The sequence below is a fragment of the Rhodamnia argentea genome, chromosome 1 (assembly GCF_020921035.1).
Source record: "Rhodamnia argentea isolate NSW1041297 chromosome 1, ASM2092103v1, whole genome shotgun sequence".
Classification (NCBI taxonomy): Eukaryota; Viridiplantae; Streptophyta; class Magnoliopsida; order Myrtales; family Myrtaceae; genus Rhodamnia; species Rhodamnia argentea.
The window spans coordinates 3,332,057-3,357,996 of NC_063150.1; the positions used below are offsets into that span (position 1 = coordinate 3,332,057).

Below are 25,940 nucleotides of genomic sequence, written 5' to 3' on the forward strand. Positions count from 1 at the left end.
TGGTTCTTCACCAGGTTCTTCAAAACCCAGTAAGTGCTAGTCTAATATCATTGGTGTCGGCATCTGGACCTCACAAGAGCTCTGGTAAAGAATTCTCTATTAAAAAAGCTAATAGCACTGGCCCCTCATGCTATAGTATGAACCTGAATCCACTGCTTGTTTTATAGAATGATTACCTTCTTTTTTTCAATTGTTGTATTTGAACAGCTTTCGGCAATCGGATTGCGGCATTGTGACAGTTTCAAAAGCAGAACTCGATATGGATAGACATTGAAAAATTTCTTCCTATTATGAAACGACAAGATCAAACTCCGGTTTAAGAGGCATACTGAGGTAGTACAGAACTCAAGCTAGACTCAAGTTCAGAATAGTGCCGACTTACTCTGTCGAAATTTCCCAAAGAAAAAAAATCTAAGCTTCAACCTAACAAGAATTCAATTGTTCGAGGACCAATGCTTCGCTTTATACAGTTTAAATACCAGAAACAATCTTTTGAGGAGTTCCTCTAGAAGTGTACCAAATCATTTTATCAAGTGCCATCTCTGCTCAGCTAGTGTATCACATTTCCGATAAAATAACGACAATTTATGGATGACTGATCCAATTTACCAACAAGTAAATCTGTATCCTGTGACCGTGAAGTGCAGGGACTCTAATTGACCAGTGAAAACCATGACTCATCCAATATCTCCACATTTACCATGCGTAACCCACAATCAAGGATCCATTCCCCATCAGCAGGCGATTGCATAAAGGCCAAGTCGTGCTAGCCTCCTAATTCATGGACCATACCAAGCCAAAAATTCATCAAGACCTCCAGTATAGTACCATCTAGCTGCGCATGTTCCTATGCCAGTGCATTGGGAGGTAAGCTAACATCCAAACTGTGGTTACCCAACGTCTGCTTTGTTTCTGGCAACTGCAAGATTGTATCAACTCGGACACTGTCCTAATCTTTGAGGGAATTGACTTTCTGAGCTTTTATCGTCTGATTCAGTGTCATCGTGATTGGAATTGCTGTCATCAGTTTGTCTATTTCCACCATCATCATTAGAAACTATGACCACTGAATGGCTCTGGAACGCAGGATCTTTTACACTTTGTGATCCACTGTCCCCAGATTCCCGAATGTCTTCATTGTACTCGCTGTCGTCAGATTGTTTTCCATCATCCTGATCACCACCAATGACTATCGATTGTCTCTCTTGCACACTATGTTCTCCTCGGTCTCGGTCTTTGTAGTCACTGTTATCACCATGGGTGTAAGTAGGATTCACATACGAAATGCCAAACTTCTGCCCATGGGTTAGTCCTGGACAAACCCCCTGTAGGACATAATTAACTCGATTAGCAAGTTTACAGCTTTACGTGACTTTTTATGCCACAATCACCTGTTTGATTGTTCCCTCTTTAGCATCGTAAAAGAGTAACCTCAATAAGAAGAAGCTCCAAACACACAATCTCATCAATATTCATTGCCGAAGCATTTTTTAAGTGGTCAAACAGATATCCAAAATTATCAAGGACAAGACTAGACCACAATCCTTCCACATTAAGAAATTTGCAACGACTCATCCAAGGTCCATAAGAATTCAAACGCAAACAACAAAATCCTTGACAAGAGCAATATTTGTAATGCAGAATAAGTCAACACATTTAAAAGGATTAGCAAATAAGGATATGCACTGACCTTGATGAAACCTGAGAATGGTGCAGAAGTATAAGATGTCTCAGCGGTGAGATACGTCTGCATCCGACCCCCAAATTCTCTAGTGTAGTTGTTTTTCTGCTCAACAAATGAGGTATCAGAAGTATAAGATTTCCGTCTTGAATCCCCACTCCTGCAGTAAGCCCCCAAGTATGAACAGTGCTCACGCACTAGAGATATTTGAGGGGTTGCAGGTAGTAAGTGGCCTTCAGTGCTAAAAACATACCTAATAAGAGAATAATCATAAAGCTGTTAAAGCAATGAGGCAACCGATATACAATCTGCTCTTCAAATTAAAAATAATGAAGTGTCTGTCCACCAGACTTACATGTATGGACCATTTTCAACAAGGTTATCCGGACCAGCAGCCAAATCAAACAGAAGCCATAAATATTTGACCTGATTCATATGAAATTGAAAGGTAAGAAAAAATGCATGGTTCAGAAGGCAGATTTAAGATGTGACACACATTTAAACAAACATATATGTCACAACCTCATGGATGTCTATCACTACCTAACAAGTGAAAATCGTAATACATGTGTTGCTTCCCACCAAGTGATATGTGTGTGTGTGTTTGTGTGCGCACACACGCGCGCACACATATTTTGGGGGAAAAAATAAGACATCAGCATACTAAAAGTAATGTTTTCATAGATAAAACACAAAACATACAACATGGATTTGTACTGCTATATTATATTCCATTACAAGAATGAGTTCGCATAGCAAATTTTAGTATAATGAAAGCCGTTCCATTTACTATCCTTTGCTCATCCTGCAAGCACTCTTCAATTCCACCCTATGCCATTAGTAACTGCATGGCAAAAGCAGGAATGAAGCTGCAGCAATGAACTCATTCAGATTTATGGGATAAGACTCCCAAAACTCATGATTTAAACATTTAAGCTCAAATTTCATGTGCATTTCAAAGGAAAAAGAAAGATGCATTAAAGAAAGAGGAAAGCAAATGGAAAGTGAAGTCACAGATAACAAATCCTCACTGTTTCTGCCAGGAAAAAACTCTCCATATGGTCTTCTTGCTCATGAAACTCTACATCCGATATATGACAATAGCCACAAGGACATCGGGCCCCATACTGCAGGCTAGCAACCATGTCGCGTCCAGTATCAAGATATCTACAAGGAAGTACTAGAGCCTCAATTTAGCTAAATAGGAAGAGCAAAATTAACAGCCGTTATTTCTAGTAAGAAGGTTGGTATTAGCACTTTATAGCCTAGCACCTCATGAATTGGAATTAGCATTTTATAGCCTAGCACCTCACGAAAACACTGTAAGTCTATTCCTATTCCATCAATAGGTTCCTTCCAGGTATTATCTCCTCAAAATCCAGAGTCATTAAAGGTTTGGGAGGCATTAAAAATGCCCACCCCCACATAACAGTTTTTGGCATTGGATTATAGATGGGTGCTGAAGAGTTGCCTGTTTTAAAACCTTAAGACAAGTACCCAAATCCTCACCAACCCAAAGTAGCATACAGAGTTTCATACATTGAGCCAGAGTTTGCAGAACCAAAACTCTGCCCTTCCATTAAGAAATGAATAATAAACACAACAAGAACAAACTTTTTGCTTCTAACAACAAATCTTATTAAATGCATCACTTCCAGGGAAAAATAATTATTAAAAATTGGATTTTGGTAAGGTAAAATCACTCAATACAGAGACTTCAAGCAACATAAACTAAAATTTATTGTGAAGGTCTCATAAGTATAAATGCCATAACATAAGTTACGGGAAAAAATCTCCATCATGAACAAATTCTAGCTAACCTTGGATCTGTAGTTGCTTTGAAGAGCCAATATGTACTTTCCATTAACTCTGGACGCAATGGGTAACTTTTCTGGCCTTGCTGAAAATGGGGAGGAAGGAATAGACAACTTTAGGATAGGAGGCAATTTAGAAGTTAAGAGTATCATGCTATGCTCCCCTGTTACGAAGATTAGATGATAAGCTGCCAAAATACAACAAACAAACTAAGATACAAATAGATGATCTACCTCAGATAAACCAAATGGAGGTGGACAATCACAAATGGGAATATCATAAAATGTTTTGTTATATGACACCGGGCAAATTAAGAGAGGTCCAAGAACTCTAAACCAACTTGCCTTTGCAGTGTGGCACGTATGAATGAGCTAAATACTAGATTGCTGAATAAAGGAGGCCAAATAGCAGTTCTAAAGACTCGAATACTGACTAGATCAATATCGGTGAGCTTCATATACTGTCTACTTCCAAGAAAGCATCACTGTTGGACATGACACTTAACACAAGCACCATTTTTGGCTGACATTCAACAATGAACTAAGGTGGTGATGAGCTTTTCAGATTAAAGGTAAAATAGGACTTTGGTCTCAAGTAATACTATTTAACTTTATTTGGCATACCTGAACATTCAGTGTTGCAAGGTTGAAACCCTCCGGTGTGAAACCATATCTTTTCCAGACACTAAAGAAGGCCGCATGAGTTCGAATGGCAGGGTCAATGTCCCCAGCCAAAACCTTCCAAAAGCATGCAAAAGCTATCAAGGGCAGAATATCTACATCAGAATTTTGGTTTTTTTAACCAATAAAGGTACAAATAAGCACCTGAAGGCCAGGCCAGAATGCCTGCAAACTGTTGAACAGAGGCCATACAATGGCAGCAGAGTCCATATTTACCTCTACATACCTTCAAGAGAATCAGGACAAACATTAGCCAAGCAACATCCCCAAACTTCATGGAAAGAACAAGCAAACAAATTATAAAATAGGTAAGAGGTTCGTATATTTACATAGTGGCACATGATAGCCACAAGCTTTTACCAAGGATCGTTGTGTAGATAGTGCATGGCAGCGCCATAAGCTTCTTGGAACATATATAAATACTCTTCCTCGCCAAACAACAAATAAGCCTGTATTCCAGATGAGAATCCGAAGAATAGCAAGGAATCAAGACTTGTCAGTTGAAAAGGTAAGTTAATTTCTTCATCAATGCATGTCTATATTTATTAGAAGAGGGAAAAACATGCCGACCTGATGATACTAACATGCAATTATGATAGCCACTGCAAGCAGTAGTTTAAACAAGACAACAGCCATGGAATTCTAGATTTATCGATCCAGGAGTTCATTCTCAACGAGAAGCAAGTGTCAGCTGCAGGACTTGAGGAAAGGAAGTGTCACTAAGAGAACAGCTATAAGCAAGGGATCATTAATTTTAATAGCCTTACGCCACCAACAGGGAAAAAGTACTTTCATGGATTTGCTGGAGATGAGATAGATCTCCAATAATACTAGCCAAGCACAAATCAAATTATATCATAACATAACCTCAATATCAACTAGGAAAAACGAAAAAGAAAACCCAAATGCTAACCTTCAGGAGATACTCATAAAAAGAGTCTATACTTGTCCCAATTCCAGCATCCTGCAAAGCATTAAAAAGACAAAACCCTGATACCATCCACAGAAACATTAACATGGAATAACTCGAATGAAAAACAGTGTCACAGGATCTCAACTTTTTGCACAAAAGGATAAGGTGCATTTTACAAGTCAATTGACGAGCATGCCTCACTTTGATAATTCTATACCAATTCAAAGTGCATAAACCACAGTAAAGACAGAAGTAGACAAAAAAATTAACATATAATGTCAATTTGTGTTCATAAATCCATTGCGTAACAGAACCCTCAATAGGCAGATAACAGAAAAGGGAAGAAAAACAAAAAATCCAATGGTCACATGCTTTAGCAGCACAAAGCAGTCAAGAGATTGTTTTTTTTATCCCAAAAAATTTCCAATATGTGAAAAATATAGTAGTGTACTACACAATTGCATTTATTCTCAGCGGCTAGCCTGGAAATAGTTGTCCAAACAAGTAGACAACTGAATTTGAATGTACTAATTAACAGATGGTACATGACACAGTCAGATCTTAACTAAATTCAAAAGATAAACGACCGGCATCATCATCACGGAGAGAGATATCCAAAAAAAATCTAACATGACAAGTGGGTGTTGAAAATATAGAAGATGTTTATGAACTGCTTCTCCTCTGTGTTAGCACATAGAATAGCAGAGAAGCCTTCAAGAAATCACAGCAATGTCAAGTGCTGACAGCTTTTGACCCTTGAGAACCTTTTTACCACTTCCACATTATAGAATATAATGCGTATCTAGGCCTTGCCAAAAGGGGTAAAAATTAGAAATGCTACTAAATGCAAAACATCACATATACTTAACAATAGTAAAATAATAAACTAACAATGAGTATTACCTTCTGCGTCCATTCTCCAGTGAATACATTAATATGAGCACCAACTAGGTTGAGCTTTGACCGGCGTGCCCACAGCCCACGGACTGCATTCTTTGTCACTTCCTCAAAAACTGCCCTTCCAGACAGATAATTATGAGCATGAGACACGAAGTGAGGAGATAATTATGAGCACGAGACACGAAGTGAGGAGTTGCAAGAAAGTGGTAAATAAAAGACCTAGATCAAGGACAGGGATAGCGTAAAACAAAAGACGATTAACAGCTAGAACAGGGTGGTAAATAAAGCTGTTCACTTAGGGTGTCTCAGTCAGAAATTGTAATGATTCTTTACGGTGCAGCCATATATATTTCTATCACACATTCAAGAATTCATTCTTTGCTACATCAGCACAGCATGCATTGTCTTTGGCCCTGTTTTATGATAACACAGTAAAAGAATGTCATGCAATAAGATGGGTAAACTAAGGTCGCTGGGAAAACCTGAGGTCACTAAACCAGAAAACATTCAGCAAATACCATGGCTTTACAATGAACCATAGCCTCACTATTATGCCATGTTTACATCAACTGTATACCGGAAGAATTTGTCTCATTCTCCATTTTTTGCAAGATACTTAGAGCTCCACTTTTACTAAGATTAATGACAGATTACTACTGATGTTCAACAGCATGGTTGATGCCCAATTATGTTGACTTTGCTTAGGCAGCACCCAGAAGGCCAAGATGCAACATCAATCTATACCTTTCCTCTTTGTGGTTAAAATTGAACTTGGTTTCCAAGGCACTGGTCAAAATCCTGCGTATAACTGCATTCTTAGTGAAATTGCATCTGGCAAGAAAAGTGATGATGGTTCGGTGGGGTTTATCTTTTCAAGAACACTTTAATAACATAATAGTTTCTACGCAGAAACAGCATGAGAAAAAAATTATAATGCCAAAAACTGCTATAGTACTTACTGGGATCATTTGTTAAGCGGCTTAGTACCCCAAATTCCAGGGTCAAAGTCCCACCACCAGCTGTCGAAGTGACCTACTTAACAGGCTATGCACGTATAAGTGTCACCGACAGATAATATGCAATAGAGAAAATAGGACGACTTTTCACCCACCCAACCACCCACACATGCATGCACACACACACACAAACACAGCAAAAGTTGACAACATTAAGCAGCTGAAGAAGCAATCAGTAAAACAGGCTTCTTTCAAAAATCAGTCAAAAGCTACTTCAGTCACAACGTGCCTCAGTTAAGAGTTAAAAAATAATGACAAATCGTATATGTCAAAACCAAGTGCATCATAAAATGAATAAGGTTGACAATTCAGATAAATTCCACCCTTCATCACAACAGAAAACAACTTTTCGACTTCAGAAGTGAATACAGTGTCATCAAGTAGTTCAGCTCAAATTGGAAGAAGATGCACAGAGACTTGCCTTGCTTTCATGTTCATCAACACCATGCATAAGGTTGACAGACCCAAATGGTATTCCTGCAACAAGAAGGTTATAAGACCACCATAAGATACTAAATCAGAAAGTATAGCTTCAAAGTTCAGTCAATGATCAGGCAAGAATAATTAGTATCTAAATCAGGCTGCATGAGGAAAGAGTTTATCCAACTGAAACACCTGTTGGAGTGTCAAATGCAGGCAACATTCGCCTTGCAAGATCCTCAGCTAGGTGCAGCAATTGATCTTCATATGAGGGGATTCTCATTCCCTACGATCAACATACGTGTGAGACCCCAATTAAAAAGTTTGGGTCACATCCTATAGCATCAATCAGGGAAATAAAATATCCCCACAGCGGCAGAGGATACTGTCAGAGCTTCCGTGTAGTATATGACATTGGTATGCTCCTCATTATAGGACTAACAATCATTCTTTAAGAAACTTCATGTGAATAAGAAACTAGACCATGGCATCACTATTAGCAACTATCTATGACCTTGCAAGCACAAAGTATATCAGCTCAACATCTTAAAGCAAGGCTTAAGTAATTGAAAGATTCTGGTGACCAGTTGTTTTCATGTTTATATCCATCCACCAACTGGTACTTTCATCATAAATGGCTTAAGCAAACTCTCAGTGGACAGCATTATTTGTTGTTGCGCTGTTGGAACCAATTGGCCCATAGTCCAAGCTACATGAAAAGCAAGCTGCTTTTCTGCTCCTCAGAATTCTTTGATAGTGGTTATAAAACATGTAGATTTTAGCTTATACTTATTGAACTCGATGAAGGCAATAACTATCTGTAAAATCATCTGCACATCAGGGTGGTTATTTTCAGCCGGTGAATTGACTTCAGACTACAGGAACAGATAACAGACTCAAAAAGCAAAGTCACTAAAGCTCAATGAATTACCAATTGAACACATTTATAAATGCTCAAGGTCCATAACAAGTTGACAAGTACATTCTATACATTGTGGCATAGATGTTAACAAACTACAGATAATGCAAAACAACCCATCTAAATAACAGGACTTTCCGGCATTATGCCTAACTGTAGAATTTCCACTTAAGAATTAATCAATTTAAAATTAGGAGAAGATAAGTCCACAGACAATCAATTGGAAATAAAGTTGTGGAGAAGTGTATTAGAGGACTGACAATTGTCGTCTTGATCCCAAATCTCATAGATTTTTCTAGGTAGGTTATGCTTTATATTATACATCTTGAAAAGACATTTGATCATCAAAAAGGATTACTAAATATGTTCAGTGGAGAATACTTTGTACAACCAATCACAATCAAACCTCATGATTCTACATATATACAAAATCACAGAGCTCCAAAGCTCTCTCAACAGTTTGAATACGTAGAAAACTTCTTTTACTGAGAAGCAAGTATTGAGAAGGAAAGGAAATGGTTTCAAACGTAGATAATACCGTAGCATAATCACTTGCAATCAGATGAGCAGAAAGCAAACCTCCGAGGATCCTGATCGTAGTTTCAAACACAGAAACTGTTTTATTCTGCAATTAAGATAAAAGAGACACCAGTGACAGGGTCAATTTTCACCTTAATGAAATTACCTAATATGCCAACCCACTTTAAGTCAATCTGCCCAGAAAGTTCCCTAAATGAAAACAGATATTTGTACAGTAAATAACACAACGATACGGAATTTCTCAAGATACATCTATCCTAGAGCTATGTAACTCTATGGTACTACATTCTCCCTATTAGTGGGATATGATGGTGCTTGCACTAAGACACGATCCTCCTTTTTAGACTCCCTCATCTTGCCTACCGAGATAACAAGGCATCTATACAGTGTTCTAGATATAACTTTTAATATCCGCAAGACTAATAGTGAAGATCATAACCAATTCCATGAGAGCTACTAACATGGTACTGCAATAAGTCACAGTATACCAACGTCCAAAACTAATCCCATCATAATATAATGGACTCCAAACACCAATCCCAAGACAAAGAAATACTCACAATATCAAATCGCAGATTTTTACCAATCCATTCTACAGAAGTTGTGAAACGTTCACGGTCGCCAAGTAAAGCCAATGTGTCTAAGGAGTCAATCTGAAATGAACAAACAATTGTTATTGTAACATCTCGTAAGACCGAGGAAGGATGGTAGATGAGCACCAGTTGGGAATATTCAATGCATACAATACCAGAGTCAAGGCATAATTTCCAATTGTATCTTCTCCTTGACACGAAAGAGGTCTAAGCTCGTCTCTGGGGAAGGCATGCTCCATGTAGCCGTCGAAGGCATGATAGAACATTTCCCGAACCTATGTGTTATAGTCAGCAGATGCAAGAGTCACTAAATCGCACAGTGCGACATTTCCGACGGTCAATAGTGAGGACAAAGACTATTTTTTTTTTCTTTTAAATACAAGAGCATCAGCAGAATACTTCAGGAATTTCATGATAATACCAAACACTCCCGAATTCAATGAGCCGCGAACAGAAAATGCTTGAAATTAGACTGTAAGGCGAACAGCCGTAGGATTATCGGACTGATTGGATTCGATTGAACCGCTAACCTCAATAAAAGGAAGGGCCAACAAATCAAAATTTACCTCGTCGCGGAGCAGCTTAGCTTCCTCCGGAGTGACGCCATCGGCGAGCGTTCGGTGCACGAAGGAGTCGTAAGTCGCCGAGAAGATAAACAAGTAGAGAGAGAAGAGGTGCATCAGTGATCTCATTGTGCTCTCTCTCTCTCTCTCTCTCTCTCTCTCTCTGATGGTTGAGTGGCTCGGATCTAGCGGAATATAGGAGAGAGGAGGGAGAAGCATCGGCCTTCGGTTCACCGCGTGTTGGAGGAGGTCTAGCTCTCTAGCCGGCCATAGCCAGTGCTCGAGGAGAGGAGATTGAGTTAAACCCAGAGGCGCGGTGAAGAAGACGACCTTCCGTTGATAACTTGGCTTGGCATTGTGATTGCAGAGGAGTTGATAACAAGGGATTCCGAAGGCTAGAATTTGGCCTCAAGTCACTTGGAAAAATTGGACTCAAAGTAGCTTTAGAGGCCTAAATCTTCCGAAAAGCTGAATCAAATGCACCCATAACTCTAAAACTTAATACTTTACAACTGAGTTTTAAAATTTATAAAGAGTACAGTAAAATCTAAAAAAAATTAAAATTAATACAATCAAGCATTTCCGTTAATTCTATCTAATTTGACTAACGAAAAATACTAAAGTGTTTTTTTTTAATATTTTTTTTTCTCTCTTACGTGATTAAAACGACGTCATTTTAGTCCAATTCGATTTTTAATATGATTAAGCAAGGGCCGGGCACCCTTTGCCCGATTTGGGAAAGGGCCGCGATCCTTACCCAAATCTGAATGAGGGCCAGTCGACCCTCACCTGTGGTAGGCAAGAGTCGTGATCCTTTGGTCGGGGCCAGCACCCCCCGCCGACCATTTCCCCACCATGGTTGGTCCTTCCTGATGGTGATGGGGCAACGGCGGCAAGAGCTCCGACCCTTGCCATAATCGCTACCGATTCTACTTTTGATTTTTTAATCTTATCTTTTAAAATTAATTTAAATAAAAATCATACAGATTTGGATCAAAACGACATGATATTAATCACGTCATCGTCACGTAGAAGAGAGAATATATTAAAAAAAGCCACATCAGAATTTTTTTTAACTAATCAAATTGAACAGAATTAATGAAAGGACTCAATTGCACTTTGATGACAAGTTGTATGACTTTTAATAAACATATCCCACGACTGAAAAAACAGAGTTTCCAAGGAATTTGCTTGTGGGGAAGAAGAATCCTATCACACTTGTCAGATTACAAATTGACTTCCCTTTTAATGGTTTCAAAACCATCGTATTTAATAAAAAAAAATTTCCATTATTGATAATAATTTATAGCTAAACATAAGTTATATAGATTATTATTTTTTGTATACATTTCCCGAATCCTTCTTAAGCAAATGCACTTGAATGCGCGACAAAACATGAGAAGCTATTTGTCACAAATTGGCAAATAACAAGATGAGAATGTCAGATGAACGGAGCTCTACCAATTCCGGAACATCTCATCCTTATTTTTGACGTCACGGTGGCTCGATTGCATATAAGTATATTCTTTTGATCAGGAAAAACAAAAGTTGCCTCTTGTGTAAGCGGGCGCGGTGTTTCTCATCACCGAGATGGTAGCTCGGTTGGATAAGGATTTACCCCTCAAAAAATTTCCTTTCCGATGGTCAGAAGTTCGAATGGGTTTGGAAAATCGTAGGTAGGGAGCCCATACGCCTGTGTGATCATGGCAACAAGATGGCCCCCATCCTTTTTGTAGAGGTTGGTCTGCGGTTCTGTTGGAGGGCCATATCAAACTGCTGGCAGTGCTCTATCATCATATTTCTGAACCCGGGGACGCACCACTCAGAACTAGCTGCGCAAGCTGGCGCCTCACAGTGCCTCCTCGAGATTGAAGGTTCTGACTATTTTCCCGAGCATTGCTGTGCTCGTTCAGCTCGACCAGCATCTTCTTTATCCGGCGGGCCTCCCCGGTCACGCCAAACATGTGCTTTTTGTGCAGATTCTTTCCCAGAGAAAGCACATAGTCGACCAATGGCTGGAGCTTGGGACTGCACGATGTAACTCAGCATTAGCATTTGATACATAAACCTTGAAAGAACCGATAAAACTCGAATATCCCGCTTCACCAATCATAGATCTTGCTAGTCCTTTCTACCTTGATGTATAAACATCATAATCTAGTTGAAAATCAGCATGTAAATCCAATCTGATTCAGATTCTGATTACGTAGGATCAAAACTACTAGAAAGGAAAGGACTGCAATATAAACAGGCGACTGACTAGACACTTACACTGGCCAATCATTTCTTTCTTCAAATGATTGAGGTTTCTCTTGTATTATCATGCACTCTACTTTCTGTCCATAACACCAGCGTACAGGAGGAGGCACCAGTGTGACTCAATAATTAAATAGTGGGGGACACAAGTTTGAAATTCATACGTGTACCAGATGATTATAATCTTTAGCTGAAACAAAGAAAAAATTTCTAGGAATGTGCAGAGCGGTGACCAACGGTTTTTCAATGGCAGCAAATGAGAAAGACATTTACTTTGATTTTATTCGAAAAACTATATAAATTATATAATATATAGATATAAGTCAAGTTGGAAATATGAAAATAGATAACTTTTTGAGATCACTCCACTCTATCTAGACTATGGATATCTTCGACGTGTGCATACTACTCTCATCTCAAAACCCAACCTCAGAAAAACAAACAGCAGGCTTTCCCAGTTCAACATCAGCTGCAAAGCCTACAAAAGCATAGCTAACGGGGGACAAAATGGAAAATTGACTACAGGAAGAAGATGGTTCCCGTAACCAAAGCCAGACCCTTATTATCGTGGGATGTCACACATTTTTTTTTTTTTGTCTTTCTTATGGTCAAAGATCAAATCACTCAATTGCCCTGATCATCTAGAAATTTGACACTGCAATGCACCTTTAAGCACATAATGCAAGAGAAACCCTGGGTACTTACAAGCAACAAGAGACGAGAACTAGAAGAGAGTCAAGATCAAAGTACTTTGAGCAAATGAATAATGCCTTTAGCAATGAATTTAATCGACTTGTACAACCACAGTTACCCAGAAAACAAATAGTTAACATAAACTTAACAAGAATCACTTAATGCTATACTCCAAATATTATGCACCACTGGCCAATACAAAATTAATAACTCAGATTAAGGCTAGTCATAGTTCCCCCACAAAGAATTTATTCATTACCTGCAATCATCAGACACGCTTGGACCAGCCCAAACACCAGATAAAGATGTAATGATTCTTTCGGTTCTCGTCACTGCATCATGAATATCTAATCTGATGCTCTGAAAATAAGGCAAGATTTTCCCACCTAGAAGCTCATCAAGTGCAAGCCTCTCCAGAACTGGTAATGCGAGGATTTCTTTCCACAGGCATATATTTCTTAACAGACGGACGGACACGCTAAAGCAGTATGCGGACGGACACGCTAAAGCAGTATGCGGACGGACACGCTAAAGCGGTATGCTGCCAGCCGTGCAGCACCTGGCACAGCCTTCATTACTAGAGGGCTCCAAGTTGGCACCTGTGGATAGGACATAAAAGAATTCATACTTATAAAATCTGCAATGCATGCATGTCAAAAAAAACCGTTCAATCGCACATACGTAAAGTTTTGCCACAGCACCTGCCAAGCGAGTACGGACAGCAACTAACAATTCAGCCAGAGCCTCACTGGTAGCTGGAACATAATTTGTGACTGAAGTTGTGGCAACGACAGCACGATTCGTCTCTCTTGTACTAAGCATGTCCCAGGAACGGGCTATTTCATAATGCAAAATGGGAAGTGTAACCTTCTCTAACAATCCCGGGACAAGATTAGAATCAGCGTCATCAGGGGAGAACTCACTTTTATCTTGGGGCAGACCATAATCAAACAGCAATGAATGGCTGAACAGGTTGAAGTAAGCTTCAGCACGAGTTTGCCACGAAGTGTCAATACATAATTAAGTGCGAGTCCCATAGGAAATACGAGACAGATTAATCAACCAAGCCAATTCAGAGATCTCACATCCACATGACTACAAATATTAGCAAGAGGCAAAAAAATACGTTACCATTTCATATCGAAGAAATCAAAATCCTCATGTAATGGGTCCCACTTTAAAAGTTCCAACCGAACATATGGAGAGAAGACATTCGGAACAGTAAGTGACATGTAGGCATCACGGTAGCTTGAAGAATAATCTCTTTTCCAGTTTTCAAAGAGCTGGGCATATTCCTCAGCAGTGTCATCAAATATTTGATCAACAGTCTGAAGCTATCTCTGTTTGACTTGTATGCTCAACTCTCACCATCGCTCTCATCAGTGCTAGATTCTCCCTCTCTTTTCTGATGAGTCTCCAACACCATTGACGATGTCCTCTTTGAATCAAATCGAGCTTTCCTCCGTTGACAGGCTTCAGCCCTCCATGTCATATCCATTCGTTTCTGCAAGTTCATGTCTCTACCAAACTCATCTAACTTTACTGGCACATTATTTTGTTCTCTGATTGCAGCGCCGCCGGCCGGGCCCCCACTCGTTGCAGCACTGCTATCACCTTTGCTGAATACCAGCATGGCTGCATGAACAGATACTTCTATCTCAACCATTTCATCATCATTATCAGCCAATCTTCTTTCCAATATAGTTGTAGCACGTTCTTCATTAAATTTCTGCATCTGTTCCTCAAGTTCCTCAATATAGGGAGCTTTATCCTAGAAGAGTGAAGCAATGATATATGCTCTTGGTAAGTAATCAATTGGGGCAACACATTATGCCTATACATTCATGAAGCAACGCATTATTGCAAGCAAGAGAACCCATTTTCATAGGAAGCAAAAGCAAAATAGTCATACTATTGTGCCCATGTACTTCATTACAGTATAAGAGATGTAATTGAATCTACTAGTTTGCAGCACAATCCATCACTTTCCCATCCTCCCAAATAATGCCTAAGCAAATTGACCCTTTTCCTAACTTCTCACATAAAGTTGTAACAGAATGCCATTTCTAAAAACATTTATCAATGTCGGCGTATCTATGAATCCTGGTGCAAGGTGTGTCCATCAGGGTGCGCATTTTTTTTTTTTTTTTGGGGTGTGTGCGTCTATGTGTGGGTGTGTGAGAGAGAGAGAGAGAGAGAGAGAGAGAGAGAGAAGGAGAGCATTGGGTTAGCTACCGTACTGAGTGTAAAACTGAACAGACAAGCAAGAAACCTTTCCCATAGATCAAAGGAAATTAACAATGGTAAAGAGTATATGGGTTAAAGATAAACAAAATCAAGCCATACTTGCAAGAACTTAGGGCTTTTTTCAAAACTAGGTTAAAAAAAAAAAGTAATTACCAAATCAGGAGTGAAATTTTTTTATTTACCGAATTAGCTCCCCCTCGGCAGTTATATTGCCAAGGGGCCCATCGCGAGGCCCACTCGGCGGTCTAGGTGCCGAGCTTTCGGGCCACAACCGATTAATTTTTTTTAATTTCACGTATTTTTTATTTTTTTATATAAAATTTTGTTCTTTTGAAGTTCATTTTTATAATATAATTATTAATATTTAATTATTTAAGATATATAATTATAACATTATAATAAATTCACATATGTAATGTAGACATCGAACAAAAGAACTAAAGATATATCGCGCAATTAAGATATTGTAATATTACAAAAATATCACACATCTAATATAAAAATCATGACAAAATGAACTTAATAAATATGATTGTTGAACGATATTATAACATTACAAAAGTTTCATCAAACTATTCTACATAATTGACATAACTGCGATATATTCTCGGGCCAATCTATGTTTACATGTTTGCCTGTTGTGCCCCGATTTCCCACAATTGGTGCAATGATTACGCGAATCTCTACCGCTCGAGGTTCTCCACTCCATCTCATTACGTATCCAAGATGCATGAGGCCTTCCTTTCTTCCTCTACCCTATACGATTAGGTTCTCCACTAATGGCAACTCATTAGGTTCATCCCGGTAATCATGATGCCTTAACGGATGAAACATGTACCGATAGCACCAAAGGGTTTTGTCCAACGTATAGCATTCATTTACAAACCCATTCTAATCAATTGCATGTTCTTGACATACTACAATTACATGAAAATAAGGAATTTTCAGCTATTCAAATTTTTCACATGTGCACGTTCGCACTTCTAGGTGCATTCTATGTTTGTTGCACCTAGATCCTTTGGATCTATCACGTCCAGTTTTCATTTCGTAAACCCCTCTTTCAGAGTCGAAACATCACTTGATATTTCTTTACTTTTTCACTATTTTTTTAGGCGTTTCACTCGCAACTTGCGTATATACCCATCCGTTAGCCTTTTGCATCGTATACATCGTTTTTCTCATGTCGAATAATAGGACAAGCGGTAGAATATCTTTTCGACCATGGTTATTATTAGCAAACCACGAACGGGTTTCAGCATCCCGTTGACGTATTTAACTAAATTTGTGTTCATTGATCCATATCTCCTCCCTCCATCATAAGCTTTTGTCCATTTCTCTCTTAGAATCTGATCACACCATTTACCTGTGGGTGGATCGAACTATCTAATTTGGCTCATGATGAAATCGAACTTCCGTCATTAATTCGCGTAAGCGGTACATTACAATAATAATTAGTACACTATAGTAAAATTTATGAACACGTATTTTCTTGAAATTTACGAATTTCAATATTTACCTGCCATCTCAACATGTCTTTTCTCGTTGTCATTTTTGAAATATTTTTTGTGGTTTCTGACAATGTGATGAATGCAATATCTATGGTGGACATGTGGAGGACGCCATTGTGTTATCGCCATTACTTGTTGAATCCCGAAATATGTGTCTGATATTACACAAATATCATCTCTTCTGGTGACATATCTCCGTAACATATTCATAAATTACCACCAATTATCAACATTTTCCCGATCGACCACAGCAAATGCCAACGGGCAATTATGATTGTTGCCATCAAGTGAGGCCGCACAAAGGAGCGTTCCTCTAGTATTTCCCGTACAAGAAAGTACCATCAATAAATATCACATGACGTCAACTTTTGAAACCTTCAATCGTCCGCTTGAAAGTCCAAAACATCCAATCGAAAACCATGCGGCTCTGATCCTCGATCACGAAATGAGAGCATGAATTCTCTTTCTCAATTACGTTAATGTACTTTCTCAACCTACCGTATGACTTATCCCATCCTCCAAATTCTTTGGCAATGACCATTTGTTTCACTTTCCAGATTTTACAGTAAGTAGGTTGGAAGTTCAGCTTGTCTTGAATCCCTGCCATCATTACCTTGATTTTGATATCTGATTGGACCGAGACCATTTGTTGTATAAAGTTGCATATGTACGTATGATTAAGGTACGGATGATCTGCAGACATTTGCAGATTGCTGTATGTATATAGACCATTATACTTACTTATTTTCCAAAACATGCCACTCACTTTAGTAATCCCTCGGAGCCTCCAACCGCACGATCCATTCGGATTACCACAATTGATCACATATACTCCTTTCTTTGTCATATCATAGCAAAACTTATGACTTCTCATTAAATACTCTTTCGCAATCAACTGCACCACATCCCATGATGGAAATATTTGTTCAATAACAAATTTTTTTGATAAATCAAATGCCGTACCGCCCAACTTGGCTCTTGTATCGTCTTGCATCATATCAAAGTCGATATCCGAATAAGGCGGTGAATGTACCAATGGCTAAATGGGATTAGTACAATGAATGTTGTAGTAACCCATCATATTGTCACATCTAATAGCTTCTTCATCACTATCATCGGTATTCATCAAACTATCATATTCTGCATCACTAATCTCATCATCATCATCATTATCGTTATCATCAAACTCTACGTACCGATTATGCATACCATCTTCTTCTTACCAGCATTAGAACCTTCTCCCGCATGGCAATCATTTATTACTTGATGTTCAACTACAGTTACATAAAACATTACAAACCTCGTTCTACTAGTCCGAAGTGCAAAATGCTAAATCATTCGAATCGTATCATCATCACGCACCTCCATAATATTATATACGATAAAACCTTATGTTACATTTGGGTATCTATACATTATGCTATGAATTTATCAGCATGTTTCGGAAGATGATAGAAAGTTTTCTCCCAATCATCTTAAATTTATCTACATGCCACGCAATTGAGCTAGGCGAGCACCAAGCAGTTCATCATAAAGAGCGCCCCAATTCCAATCGGTAGGGCCGGTAACTACAAGTCCATTGATGGGAAGCCCTGTGGTCATTGCAATATCATGTAACGTGATCCCAACTTCACCTTCCGACATATGGAAGGTGTGGGTCTCCGGCCTCCATCGTTCGACCAATCGTGTAATCAAATGCCAATCAATTTGGACAAATCTCATCTTATAAACACCACAAAATCCCGAATCTTGCAAATAAAGAACTATGCGCGGATCAAGTTCACTTACATATAGCGCCGCTCATTGACATCTAAGGATTGTAGTCACAAGTATCCGTGAAATGTCACATAAACCGTTAGTGACAATTTTCATAATGCCATTACAAATGACAGATCATCTACCAAATTCCTCGGTTACCTTAGCGTCCCATACGGCCTGTGATCTATGTCGAACCTACCTAGTAACTAGTGAACCATCCTCAAGCCTCGATTGAATGTGAGTCATCTGTGCCATATCAACAGAATTGTGAGGAATCGGAAAAATTTCGTGACTTTAATGAGTGTTCGAGGGAGAGGGAGAGCGCGAGGGTGGAATGAGTGGCCGAGGGAGAGCAAAAGTAGTAGGGTTAAGGGAGTGAGGGAGGAGAGCCTTCGGCTCTGCTTAAAAAAGTAGAATCGAAGGGCTCTCTGTAGCGCCCGTGAATGCACTGCAGCCTTCACAGGGCGTTATAGTAGACACTGCCCTCGCAGTGTCTACATCTTGCAAAGGGCAAGGCCCCTTGCTATGCAGACGTTGCTTTTGCGGTGTACGCAAGAGAAGGGACCCCCCACTCGACAATCACAATGCCGAGCGAGGGCCCCTCCTCTACAATTGAGGGCAAAGCCCCCTGCTCATAGTTTGCAAAGCAAGGGGCCCCTCGCTCGGTGAGGGCAGAGCCCCCTGTTGAGGACAGATACCCAAATGTAACATAAGATTTTATCATATATGATATTATGAAGGTGCGTGATGATAATACGGTTCGGATGATCCAGCAATTTGTACTTCAGATTGGTGGAACGAGGTTTGTAGTATTTTATGTAACTGTATTTGAACACCAAATGATAAATGATTACCATATGGGAGAAGGTTTCAATGCTGGTAAAGAAGAAGATGATGTGTATAATTGGTACGTGAAGTCCGATGATAACGACAATAATGATGATGATGAGGTTAGTGATGCGGAAAAATTATAATTCGATGGACACCGATGATAGTGATGAAGAAGCTATCGGATGTGACAATATAATGGATTACTACAACACCCATTGTACTAATCTCATTCGATCATTGGTACATTCACCGTCTTATTCGGATATCGACTTTGATATGATGCAAGACGATACAAGAGCCAAGTCGAGCGGTACGGTATTTGATCCATCAAAAGAATTTGCTGTTAGGTAGATATTTCCATCACGAGATACGGTGCAATGGGTCGCGAAAGAATACTCAATGAGAAGAAATCATAAGTTTTGCTATGATACGACAAAGAAGGAAGAATACGTGATCAAGTGTGATAATCCGAATGTGCCGTACGGTTAGAGGCTTCATGCGATTACTAAAGTAAATGACATGTTTTGAAAAATAAGTAAATATAATGAGTCCACATACATGCGGTAATTTGCAAACGTCTGCAGATCATCCGCACCTTAATCATACGTTCATATGCAACTTTATATAACAAATGTCTTCCATCCAACCGGATATCAAAATCAAGGCAATGATGGCGGAGATTCAAGACAAGTTGAACTTCCAACCTACTTATCGTAAAACTTGGAAGGCAAAACAAATGGCGATTGCTAAAAAATTTGGAGAATGGGATGAGTCATACGGAAGGTTGAAGAAGTACATGAACGCAACTAAGAAAAAGAATCCAGGTTCTCATTTCGCGATCGAGGATCACATGACCGAGGATCAAAGCTACATGGATTGATTTTGGACTTTCAAGCGGACAATTGAAGGTTTCAAAAGTTGTCATTCTGTGATATTTATTGATGGTATTTTTTTGTACGAAAAATACCAAGAAACGCTCCTTTATGTGGTTTCACTTAATGGTAACAATCATAATTTTCCGTTGGCATTTGCTGTGGTCAATCGGGAAAATGTTGACAATTGGAGGTGGTTTATGAATATGTTGAGGAGATATGTCACCAAAAGAGATGATATTTGTGTAATATCAAACAAGCATTTCGAGATTCAACAAGCAATGAAAATAACATAATGGCGCCCTCTACATGCCCACCATAGATATTGCATTCATCACATTACCAACAACTACAAAAAATATTTCAAAAATGACGATGACAAAAAACATGTTAAGATGGTTGGTAAACATTGAAATTCGTAAATTCAAAGAAAATACATATTCATAAATTTTACTATAGTGTACTAATTATTATTGTAATATACGACTTATGCGAATCAACGACGGAAGTTCGATTTCATCATGAGCCGAATTAGGGAATACGATCCACCCATAGCTAAATGGTGTGATTAGATTCCAAGAAAAAAATAGACAAAAGCTTATGATAGAGGAAGGAGACATGGATCGATGAACACAAATTTAATTGAATCGGTCAACGGGATGCTGAAATCCGTTCGTGGTCCGCCAATAATAACCATGGTCAAGAAAATATTCTACCGGTTATCCTACTATTTCGACATGACGAGAACAATATACACGATGCAAAAAGCCAATGGATGGGTATATACACAACTTGCGGGTGAAACGCTCCCTAAAAACAGTGAAAAAGCAAAGAAGTATCAAGTAAGATGTTTCAACTCTAAAAGAGGGGTTTACGAAGTAAAAACTGGACGTGATAGAACCGGAGGATTTAGGGGCAACAAATACGTAATGCACCTAAACATGCGAACGTGCACATGTGGGAAATTTGAATAGCTGAAAATTCCTTATTCCCACGTAATTGCAGTATGTCAAGTACATGCAATTGATTACAATAGATACGTAAATGAATGTTATACGTTGGGCAAAACCCTTCAATGCTATCGGTACATGTTTCATCCGTTAAAGCATCATGATTATTGGGATGAACCTATTGAGTTGTCATTAGTGCTGGACCCGAGCCGTATTAGGAAGAAAGGAAGGCCTCGTACATCTCGGATACGTAATGATATGGACTGGAGAACCCGAGCGATAGCGATTCACGTAACCATTACACCAACCGTGGAAAATCAAGGCACAACAAGTAAACATGTGCACACGGATCGGCTCGGGAGTAGATCACAGTTATTTCAATTATGTATAATAGTTTGATGAAACTTTTGTAATGTTATAATATCGTTCAGCAATCATACTTATTAAGTTCATTTTTTCATGATTTTTATATTAGATGTGTGATTTTTTTATAATATTACAATATCTCAATTGCGCGATATTTCTTGAGTTCTTACGTTCGATGTCTACATTACATATGTGAATTTATTATAATGTTATAATTATATTATAAAAATGAACTTCAAAAGAACAAAATTATAAATAAAATAAACTTTATATAAAAACATAAAAAACATATGAAATTAAAAAAAAAAAATTAACCAATTGTGGCCCGGCGGTCGCTATCGAGCGAGCCTCACGATGGTCCCCACGGCAAGATGACCGCCGAATTAGCTCCCGCTCAGCAGTAAGACTCTCGAGTGGCACCCAATTTGGTAAATAAAAAAATTTCACACATAATTTGGTAATTACTTTTTTTTTCACCTAGTTTGGAAAAAAGCCCAAGAACTTACATATAACAGAAATATAGTCACGAACCTTTTGCATAAAGATGTACTTCTCACCGGCAGCAGATAGAGACTTCTCAAGTGCAGTGATATTCAACAATGAGGAAGACAAATTCTCACCAGTCCTTACCAAAGATGACATGGTTTTGCTATGTGATTCCTGACAGAAAGCAAAAGCATTATATACATATTTAGATCCTACAACTTCAAGGAGAGACGTATTTCTTCGTACATCAGGCTAAATAATGGATTGCCTCTATTGAGAAGAAGGGGACCAAAGCCTGGTTTAACATTATTGGAAGAAAAGGGAACCTTCATACTGATGAATCTAGAAAAGACAGAGACGGGTTCCAAACATTTGCAAACCCATTCAGCAAGCAAAAGATAGTAGCAATCCACTCAAGGTAAACATATATCTTTCTACAAAGACCCAGGTCAAGATAACTAATCAATAGTCACAACTCTCTAAGACCACACTGTACTAAAATTCCGTTTCCACTTCATCCTACAAAAGCAATTATGCAAAGATAACGCTAACTATTCACATAGCAAGTAGTAAAATCACAGTGCTGAAAAAAAAAAAAAAAAAAAAAGATTACCTCCAGCCTCCTTGCATTTTCGCACAAAGCCTTCATAGCAAGTTCAGCCTGCTGCGGAATCGACATAACCTCCAACCCCTGCCCAGAAACCATTGCCCCTCCTATGCTTGGAGGAGGAGGGGCAGCTGCCCTAATGCTCGGTGCAGGACCATAACCCGCTGCAAGAGCTGTATATGCATACTTCTGGGGCTGCTGCACATAATGCACCACAAGAGCAGTACTAATGTTACCAGGTAATATTTACTCCCCTCGTAGATCCATCATCCATTCTCTTCCCTAATCCCTTCCTAAACTGCTCCTCTTCCCATATCTTTTCCTCTTCATCTTCATTGTCCTCAAAGCTTGGTCTCTTTTCTCAACGGCACATCCACCGCCCTATCGTCGAAACTCTCGAAAACACCCGTCTTTCCACCCTCGATCTTCTCTCCGAACATGGCAATCCGCCCCTCAAACTCTGGCTGCTCATCACTCAATCCCTCGGCCACGCCGTGATTACTCCCTCCATCCAGCGAAATATAGTCCGGCGCAGCTGGCCGTGATTTCCTCAGCCATTCTCTCTTCGCCCTTATAGCATTTATCATCGCCTGATCGGGAAACAACCCACACGAATCCTCCCCCTTCACGATTCCAATCGCAGCCAACCATCTCTCTGCATCATCTCTATACAAACCTTCCCTTTTCTTGTCCGACGCGTTTCCCTTTTCACCCTCTTCCTCATCAGAGCTCAATTTATCCACTTGCTTCAATATTTGTTCGACTATGGCACTGGGTTTTACGAGACCCTTCAAAACAATGACGGTTTCAGGTTTAGGGTCAGGCTTGGACTCCGATGTCACAGCATAGCGAGAGCTGCTCGATGAAGCAAGGGTCCTCGTGTTTTTTTGGAGCTCGCGCAGGGCTTCTTTGGTGTAAGAGACAGCCTGAGGAAAGGACATTCGAAGGCAAAGGAGCGGACGCCGATTGGCCGTCCTTGAGGGAAGATATTTTGTGAGAAGAAGAGGAGGAGGTCAAAGGTCTGCCAGGGCGAGAAGAGGGTTTGGAGCGAGAGCGAGGTTGGGTTTCGTCGTCGTCCGCGAAGCTGAGAAGCTTCGGTGCTTGGCGTTTCTTAGGTTTAGGAGGAGCTATGGTGGCTGCAGCGACGGCTCAATTGGGCTCGTCGTCGCCGTTTTCATCGTCGCCAGCGCGGCAGTGGAAGTTTTTGCATCGGGAGGAGCTCATGGCGGTAGAGATCGGTGAGGGGAGCACGAGAGGTTTTGGGAAGGAGCAGAAGGAACGGGGTCGAGACTCGGGATCGTCCACTGAATAGTACGACTCTTCAGTGGGGTCACGAGCAGAAAGTGCTCGAATTTAGACTGTAAGGCGAACCAAAATTTACCAAATTGATTGGGATTTGGTTGAAACGTGAATCTCAACAAAAGGGAAGGGTCAAAAATCAAAATTTACCTCGTCCGGGAGCTGCTTAGCTTCCTCCGGAGTGACCCCATCCGCCGCGAGAGCACGGTCTCAAGGTGTTGTAACTCGCCGAGAAGATGAACAAGTGGAGAAAGAAGAGGAGCATCAGTGGTCTCATTGCTCTCTCTCTCTATATTTATCGGAATGTAGAAGAGAGGAGGGAGAAGCACCGGCGTTCGGTTCACCGCGTGTTGGGGGTCTAGCGCTCTAGGCGGCCATAGCCAGCCCTCGAGGTGTGGGGAGCGAGAGAGAGGGGAGAGGAGATTCAGTTAAAACCCCGAGGAGCGACGAAGAAGACAAGCTCCTTCCCTTCGATAACTTCGCCTCGTCTTCATTAGTCGTTACTTCTTTTGATTCTATGGAATCTGTTCCTTTCCCCCCTTTCTCTTCAACATTTTTAGATCCACTTGTGATTTAAAAATTCCATTTTTTCACACAAAATTAAATATTCGGAAAATATATTTTTTTAAATTGATTACTTAAAATAATTAATAAATAGTGAAAATATTTATCGTTCATTCATTTTTACAAGCTTTATTAGCAATTTTCCAACAAAAACTAACGACTTCGGTGAAAATTTTTTTTTTTTATTTTTTGACGACGTATCATTCATTTTCTGCAAACAAAAGCACCTAACAAAACATGAGAAGCTATTTATTGCAAGTTTGCCCAAACTACAAAATGAAAATATTCGACCAACGCGGCTCTACCAATTCCCAGAACACCTGAGCTTCATTAATCGTCCTGCCAGTAGAGCATTCTGTGTGGCAAGGTGTAGAGTTCCTACCATGGCATTGCCTAGTTACCATATCAGAAGAGGCGACCGGTCATCAAAAACAAGATATATTCATGGCGAACTGTCCGCAGCTCAAATAGTCTTCTAACAAGTTCGTCATACAGCAGCATGGTCATCATCATCGAGATATCAATGCCGAAACCTTATTAACTGGTTATCAAGGCCTATGTTGCACTGACACGACACGGGACATGATACGACACGACACGACATGCCGACACGTGATTTCTAAAAAAATAGAGAATTTCGACACGTTAAGACACGTCGTATATTAAATGTATATTTTTAGCTATACGTGTTAAATTATCATTTTTATGATTCCACAAATAAATAAACAATAAAAAGAGCCCTAAAATGAATTTATATAATAATGACTATGAAAGAAGATAGATACATATGATGTTGAGCATTCAAAATGGATTATCATGGGTGTGTTTTCATGAACCTTTTATATATTAAACAGTTCGTGAGGCATTGAAGGTTCTCTTTGATATGACAATGATTCACTTTCCTTTTATATTATCTGAATGCTGTAATCAGATTTTATATTTATCATGGGTGTGTTTTCATGAACCATTTTGTTTGTGGAGTTGCTGTGATGTCTCTGCATTGCCCAGCTCAGTCTTTTGATGTGCTTAGTCTTTCTGTTCCCGATATGCGACATCAGACGAGGTCGATCTGCGGATTTGCAAACATTTTGCCTTAGGATTGATGAAGTTCCAGTATGGAACAGAAACATCTTTGTCCAACATCGGCTACCGAATTTGGAAACTGAGGGAGGTATAGAACTAGGACCCTAGTAGGAAAGCAGAGTTCAGTCCCTAGAAAGGTCCTGCTTACGTTTAAAAGAGAGACTGTGTAGTAGTTCTGTTCTTTCTTTTTTTTTTTTGTGGGCAACCCGAAAACTTGTCTAACGAGGACGAGATAAAAGAATCGCAATACCCTAACTCCGGAAGGCCGAGATACGAAATTTTCACATTAAATTCATAAGCTGTAGTATAAACTTGCTAACAATTAAAACCCAAGCGTCGGAGAAGGGGGAGGCGCGGGGGGGGGGGGGCGGTCAAATGTT

The 25,940-nt window shown here is 39.5% G+C and overlaps 1 protein-coding gene and 1 pseudogene across 3 annotated transcripts; both read right to left on the minus strand.

Moving 5' to 3' along the window:
• Window positions 1–449: 449 nt before the first annotated feature.
• On the minus strand, window positions 450–24,370 carry LOC115748743 (alpha-mannosidase I MNS4). 3 transcript variants are annotated; one of them, XM_048279585.1, is made up of 18 exons: window positions 24,247–24,370; window positions 10,044–10,263; window positions 9,633–9,752; window positions 9,445–9,537; window positions 8,883–8,969; window positions 7,621–7,711; window positions 7,427–7,482; window positions 6,949–7,021; window positions 5,993–6,102; window positions 5,090–5,140; window positions 4,537–4,625; window positions 4,321–4,402; window positions 4,120–4,233; window positions 3,502–3,581; window positions 2,713–2,848; window positions 2,037–2,107; window positions 1,691–1,934; window positions 450–1,325 (listed from the first exon to the last, which is right to left on the minus strand). In XM_048279585.1, exons 2-18 carry the CDS (start codon window positions 10,257–10,259, stop codon window positions 933–935), a joined length of 2,106 nt encoding a protein of 701 aa, XP_048135542.1. In that variant the 5' UTR covers window positions 10,260–10,263; window positions 24,247–24,370; the 3' UTR covers window positions 450–932. The 3 variants fall into 3 exon arrangements, with proteins under 3 accessions (XP_048135542.1, XP_048135550.1, XP_030541218.2); XM_048279593.1 differs by lacking the exon at window positions 24,247–24,370 and having other exon boundaries at window positions 10,044–10,171; window positions 10,202–10,409; XM_030685358.2 differs by lacking the exon at window positions 24,247–24,370 and having other exon boundaries at window positions 10,044–10,409.
• On the minus strand, window positions 11,890–23,838 carry LOC115748752 (annotated as a pseudogene).
• Window positions 24,371–25,940: the final 1,570 nt, after the last annotated feature.